The 7154-nt window shown below is 30.9% G+C and overlaps 1 protein-coding gene across 2 annotated transcripts; it reads right to left on the bottom strand.

Moving 5' to 3' along the window:
- Positions 1–422: 422 nt before the first annotated feature.
- On the bottom strand, positions 423–4071 carry LOC106115227 (ras-related protein Rab-18). 2 transcript variants are annotated; one of them, XR_001227739.1, is made up of 6 exons: positions 3802–4071; positions 3295–3462; positions 2523–2664; positions 1633–1755; positions 752–930; positions 424–696 (listed from the first exon to the last, which is right to left on the bottom strand). XR_001227739.1 is itself a non-coding variant. In XM_013308548.1 (5 exons), the coding sequence occupies exons 1-5, from the start codon at positions 3861–3863 to the stop codon at positions 811–813; spliced, it is 615 nt and encodes a 204-aa protein (XP_013164002.1). In that variant the 5' UTR covers positions 3864–4071; the 3' UTR covers positions 423–810. The 2 variants fall into 2 exon arrangements, 1 of the variants encoding a protein (XP_013164002.1); XM_013308548.1 differs by having other exon boundaries at positions 423–930.
- Between the last annotated feature and the right edge of the window lie 3083 nt (positions 4072–7154).

Below are 7154 nucleotides of genomic sequence, written 5' to 3'. Positions count from 1 at the left end.
AAGTTATTTTTGTGAAGTGAGATTTGAAATAAAAGAAACCTTATTTCATAGGCAGTAAGGCTCAAATTATATTTCGTTAATGATGTTTAATTTCTGCATTCAACAATTATTTTAATGAAATAGATATCAATAATTAGAATATTAAATTAATTGGCAAAATTTGAAATAGAAACCCGTTATTTACTGTAAAAATTATTTATGTATCGATTTTAAAAAGCTTGTTTTTTGTGTGATTAGTATTGCATAGCTATTTTACTTTATATATGTTTATGTAAACTACTATGTAAATAAAGAATGTACTTTTTGTTGTTTTCGAGTTATTTTTTGAAATATAGATCCACATTTGAAAATATATAAAAAAATCTAATGGAAAAATAGAATGAATAATTTTTTTAAGTTGAATTAGTTTCCTATAATATATTTTTAAAATATTGCTTTAAATATATGTTACTATAGTTTACTATAAATTAATATTTATAACTGATTAGTATTGCATTAGATTTCCTCTGTCTAAACAGGTATATCAAAAACATATTTTGCTAACCCACCATTCACTTTGAACAAAAACACAAATATACATATGTTTTGGCTCTAGAAACTCACAAAAATAATCAAAACTTTTTTGCCTCTTGTGAGAGGTTAATAGGGCCATAAAATGGTCAAAATATAAAAACTGCATCTCACATTATGTACCATAACCTTAAAATTATCGAAGTCAAGAAGAAAACAACATTTTTACTGGTATTTTCATTATTGATAAAGATTCTTAAATATACAGCCAATGGTTAAAAAATTTAAACAAATATACAACTATATAGTACAAGTGTAGTCATAACACGAACTTTCATCTTGCTGTCGTCCATCTTCGTTAGATACGCGAATATTTGACGATGATCCCTTCGACTCCCAAAGACCTGGGGTTTCGATTATCTAAAATACGGAGCATTTATTAATGTCGTAGTTAAAACAACAATATAAGACTGGTCAAATAGCAGTGGGTAAAAAACGTTCCATATAAAAGAGTCGTTCGAATTGTGATAAGGTTGCGAAGACGCCGCATCTATGTAGAGATTACAAGAAAAATTAGATTAGACTGGGCCGTCTTAACTTGAAGGCACAAGCGGTACGGGGCGCCAGCGTGAGGCCCTGTAGGTCGCCAGCCAATGGGCGCACTGGTTTTCGCACCCGGGCGCCTAATATGGATAAGACGGCCCTGAGTTCGGACAAGGCACTTATTGCAAGTCAAAACGTAAGGAAATCGTCCAATCCTAGCAAAGGTACAATCCAATCTTTATCGGGAATAACTTCGCCTAAATTTTAGTAATAAATTTGTTAAATCTAATGAAACAAAAAACCACTATCGATTTTTTCACTGTATCCAATATGTGGGAAATGCTGGCATATATGAACTATGAAAAAACTTTCAATATAGGATAAAAGCCAGCTAAAAGCAATACCAATAAAATGTCAAAGTTTATCGTAGAACAATATCGAAGCTTTTATCATTTTTCAAAACTTTTCAACGCATTTATATATCTTAAAGCTTTACAAGTACAAAACTTGGTGCAATTCAAAGCGAAAACTTTCACAGCACTTAATTAAAAGGTTATGGAAAGTGAGGATCAAACTTACCTTTTGTACGAGCTCTTCAAAAGCCAAGTTTATGCCTTCCTGAGTTTTAGCGCTGCTTTCTATGAACAGCATTCTGTGTTTCATTGCGAACGCCTGGCCGGCCTCTCTCGGAACTGCACGGGGCTATACCAACATTAAAAAGTTTTATTAATTATATTATAATATTATAAATTTCCCGCCAATTTGCTTAAACTACATATTTTTTATTTGTTATAGAGTTAAAGTAATCTTAATTTTTCATAAAAATGAGTTATTTTCAAGTTCTATAACATCGTTCCTAATCACACACTGGTAGTCACGTATTTTGCTATGCAAATAACATCGAACATTAAAAAAAATCTTTAAGTGTTACGAGGCATTTATTCTGTAACTGCTAGACCACAAACGAACGTGACTGTACATTGGATCATCTCATGGTATCAGATTTATTAATAGTATGTTATAGAGTTACTATACGTATACTTAACATATAACATGTTAACATATTTTAAATATAATATATGTAATAATAGTTATGTATTTTCATTTATCAATATTTTTTTCAAACCTTGGTAAAATTAACGATTTGCAAGCATCTTAGTTGGGATTAAAAGTATTCAGTGTGTCAAGCATATCTGGGCAATTGAGAGAGGTTCCAGTATTGCAGTTAGTTCGTTCAGAAACTATGTCAAACTTACATATGTATAGAAAATGACATAAAAAAACAAAATGACAAGACAGCTACAGTATGACAAGGATCTTGTGATACTTTTCTGACATTGTCAGGGGACACAATGAGCTATTGTGACTTAGTTTCACTGATACTGACCAGTCGATATAAGTTTGTCTATCACCATCTTTAATTCTAAAAGCTAGACGGTGTAAATATTAAATGAAAACTGAACAATTACCTTATCAATTTTATTGCCAACCACAAGACAGACAATATTTTTCTTTGTTGAGTACACTTGTAACTCTTCAACCCACTCATTTAGCTTGGCCAATGTTTTGGGTTCCGAGACATCATACACCAATATTGCACCGTGTGCATCTCTAAAAAAAGGTTTCTAATAGAATAAAATATTTATACTATTCAATGGCAAACATTTGTTTTTTGTCACACCTGCATAACAACATTCATCTCTTTAATTTTTTATAGTATAAGGTACTAAACAAGCAATTGGACATCGGATTTTGCTAAAATAATGAAGTGACTAATGCCTTAAACCGTTTCATTGTAAAAAGACATTAAAAACGTTATATATAGATTACTATATAAATTTAACATTAATAATTCATCATCATTATTACTAAATCTTATACAAGAAGTTACAATAGTTGAAAATTACTAAGTAACTTTCAACTAAAAATAAATATTTAAAGTGTTCTATTTGGTTACTTCTTATTTTCATCTTTACAAAATTACAAGAAAAAATATTCATGATATAATCAATTATTATTGAGCACATAAACAAAACTAAATTTAATAATCTAACAATTTCATAATTTCAATAGTTAGGTTAAGGGTATGGGTTTCCGATCACATGATTGTTGATTTGAACCATTTGACTATTGTTGTAACCCATTTAAAATAATATATATTGTTAATCTGTTTTATAAAAAAAATATATCTAAAAATAAACAAGTTATATACATCTCTCAGCATAACAAACTTTTGAATACCTGTAGAAACTATTAGTCAAAGTCCTGTATCTCTCTTGTCCCGCTGTATCCCAAATGCCCAATTTAACTTTGAGTCCGTTGACATCCATTACTTTACACTTGTAGTCCACTCCTATTGTTGCAGGAAATGAGGCATTATAATCTCCCGTTGTGAATGCTAAGATGATACTAAAACAATTATTGTATTTCATTTTCATGTAGTTAATAAACATATATTTCTTCATTTAATTATATATAAGGGTTTTCAAGGAACAGAATTAACTACGGTACTTTTCTTCATCCTATGATTAAACCTTCATAAAGATTGATCATATAAAAACTACATAGGTTAAAATAGCATTTACTTGTAAGGATTACTTATAAACTATGAGACTTGTTATTTAAACAGTCAATTAACAGTCTATTCAATATTATATCGAAACAAATACTCTAATTTTATGCCCTTGACACACATCAAATAGTGCGCAATTGTTAACAAAGAATTGAATAATAAATACTTTTTATTACCTTGATTTACCAACTCCACTTTCTCCAATTACTAAAAGTTTTAATGTTGTCACGCAATCCATTTTAGATTACTAACATACAACACAAAAATAGAAAGATAAAAGATAAAATCCCTTTGTCGATTTCAAGAATCTCACTTTATATTTCTGCTATAAAATTCACAGCTGAAAGAATTATACACTAACACAAGACGAATAAATGCAAAAAAAATGTATGCAACTATAAGAAATTTATGAAATAAATATTGGATTATATTAATAGCTTTTCACTTTCGTTTACATGAATGACAATGACATGACGTTTTGCGTCTTGAAAAACGCCACCATGACGTTTCAAGTATTCCGTTTTGCACGAAAATACAATACATGTAGTCATGTTATGAGCTCAAACGTTTAAAAATTAAATATAAAAAACCTTTTAGATTCAGTTACTGAAAAATAAAAACAAAGCAAAAAACACTGCTATTATTACTTGTTTTTGTTTGAATATTTTGGCAAAGGCTTGCATTACTGCTAAGAAAGTAAGTATTTTGATTGTTTTGATTTTAGTATGACTTGTTTTCAATTATTTCTATTTAGGCTAGAATTTTTACGACTAATATATTGATTATTTTACGTAATAATGCTTGGGCCGATGGTGCCTCTTTTTCGCTTGTCCCGTACTCTTGCTTGCATGCTACATTGTCAGATACATATGTGGCTATTTTGAGAGTATGACACAATTATTTTTTTGCTCTATCACATTTTATTAAAAATCGCTGACGCAGAAAAGTAGAATAAAGTTCCAACAAAAGCTCAAAAACGATTGTCATCGTGAATGTGAAATCTAAGATAAAACTACGTCCGAATCGAAATGGTACTTGGACTTAGTTACTCTAATTTCATAGAAATAGAAGACTTTCAGTGAATATTTGTATTATTGCTGAAAAGTGATTTCTTTTGAATGAGTGTGCAATTGTTTAGAATGGAGAGGATGGCAGTGCACTTTACACACAATAGGCGTTTCGCTGAATGCGTTCTAATGAAATAAAGAAACGTTTTGTCGAAGCGCAGGCATTGACTCCAGGCCCACATATGAGATGAATAGACCCCGCTACGACCTACTTGTTTCTTTGTAGATGGAAAAATCCATTATCTCACGTTCCGTTCAACTATCGAGATCGAGAGGAAGCTTGTCTTTGTTCATATTTATTATGCCGTAATATTGTATTCCATTTTCGCTTTGAACTTCGCTCACTTGATTTTTATACACGCTTACGGCATTATCTTCTCTATTTCCAGTACTAAAAACATAGATTTGGCTCCCGTCTCTCCTATATAAATAATAATAACTGTATATTTTTAAAATAATAAAAAAAAATAAGTCTATATTGAACACATAATATCGTGTATGCATGTTACTTAAAATGGTACGAAAAATAACTAATTTAAGTGGCAAAAGTTGAACAATCTAAACAAAACCTAACATTACCCAGCTGCGTTTTATCGTGGGTTTCTGAGACGTAAATCCCCGTATAAAACATGATTAACATCACTGTTCTATGAAACATAATAAGTAGGGGTCACTTTATGTTTCATACAGAGAATTCGGTCTCAGAAACCAACGGTTAATCTTTCGTATTTAGCTAACGCTTGACTAATACCGCTATCTAGTATTTTCCGAACGAGTTGGAGCATTCATATTTCAGAATTTGTGTCAAAATATACAATTGGTTTTATTGATTGGAATTCATTGGAGGTAATTTAAGAGAACGATTCGATGACGCATTAAGGAAAGTAAGATTTATTCACGAATTGAATAATAAAGCGCGCCATTCAGCGATGAGCGTCGAACCGAACGTTGAATTTGAATAAAAGCCCCGGTTAATATGACTGACGTTAAAGCGCTTTACAGCTCACGCGATTTCATTTGGAAAAAACTACTTATAATATATGTTTACTTAGGTTAAGGAATTATTAATCTTCAGACCTACATATTCAAGGCAACGCAATAATTTTCTGCTTTAAATATTGTCTTTTTGCCTTCACTAACAAAACTACTAACATGTAACGAAAAATTTCTGTTCAGCAACAAATTAAAACTAAATCATAAAGTCTTATATTATTAAGCTACACACGAACTAATTTAAAATGTTAAAAGAAAATAACAAATTATGTTGTAATCATTAACCGCGTCTCGTTACCGTGTCGTGGTGTTTAATATTCCTCGTCGTAGTAAAATATTAGGGTTGTCAGATAACGAAAAACAAAGTGAATGTCAGCTCCTTTCGAGATTTCTTGTTGCGATAAATTTGTTATTTTGTTGTCAGCCATAAAATATATTTGTGTTATAAATTCGTTCTCATTATTTCAAATAAGAAATGAGTATAAATGAAAAAAGGAAATATTGTTTTACTCGTTAAATTAGTTTTCTTTGAGTTAATAAAATAAATATACCTAGTTATTTAATAACGTCTTAATATGTAAGACAATTTCCCTTTCTATTATCTAAAATCCAAAATTATTTTTGTTCTATAGACTAGTCCCAACGGGATACACCCACGACATAAAGTGCGAAACAAGAGACGACTGAAATGATGGAAGATAGATTGATGTAGAGAATAAAAACCCGGCGCGACAACCCTACCTGAGTGGAATAAGCAAAAAGAAATGACGATTAAATAACAAAAAAATTAACTTACCTTTCCAAAAAGCTAGGTCGATTAACCTTAAATAAATTTAAGTGAACATCACACAACATCATATATCTCCATTTCTCAGTGTCACGAGGGTTTGCGGGGAGATAAACCCTTTATTTACATCGTACATATGTTCCAGTTCTAATTTATTACATCATTCTGCCCATAAATGGTTAATTCTCACGACAAAGATACTATAATTTGTCAAAGGGCAAATACGACAAGAGTTAACCGCGATAGTGGCAAGAAGGTCCCATAATGAATGCCCGTCCGTCACACAACGCCGGGATCAACTCTGACAAATATGAAGGGAGATTTTGTAATGCTAATTATGAAATCGCTTGAAACGATTAATTTATTTTCTGAATTAAAAACTGTCTCATTGGAGTAAAATCTACAATCATGCCTAAATATTAAAACAAGTTGCAAACTGTGGATTCCTGAGACCAAAATCAGTGTCTAAATGAGAATATTTATTTTACTTTATTTTATTTTATATACCATTATCTGATAGAACTCAGGCGAAAAATTAATGTTTTTGTTAATTCCGCACAGACGAACTCTCGGGCGCCAGCTAGTTTAAAATAAATCAACATACCAAGCCCTCGGGCAGCACATGTTCATTGAATATTCAAGTGAGGTTAGGCGTGATAGCATCTGGTAAAATATAAAAACC

Source organism: Papilio xuthus, unplaced genomic scaffold (genome assembly GCF_000836235.2).
Source record: "Papilio xuthus unplaced genomic scaffold, Pxut_1.1 DF827870.1, whole genome shotgun sequence".
NCBI lineage: Eukaryota > Metazoa > Arthropoda > Insecta > Lepidoptera > Papilionidae > Papilio > Papilio xuthus.
Note: the sequence above shows the minus strand (reverse complement) of the source record. Positions and strands in the feature narration are given on the sequence as shown.

Excerpts from the sequence above, each read along its gene's own strand:
- LOC106115227 (XM_013308548.1), bottom strand. The coding sequence starts at position 3,863 with ATGGATTGCGTGACAACATTAAAACTTTTAGTAATTGGAGAAAGTGGA. Across the intron at positions 2,665-3,294 it reads TTGACTAATAGTTTCTACAG|AGATGCACACGGTGCAATAT; the intron begins GTATTCAAAAGT and ends ACCTTTTTTTAG. Across the intron at positions 1,756-2,522 it reads TTGGCAATAAAATTGATAAG|CCCCGTGCAGTTCCGAGAGA; the intron begins GTAATTGTTCAG and ends ATGTTGGTATAG.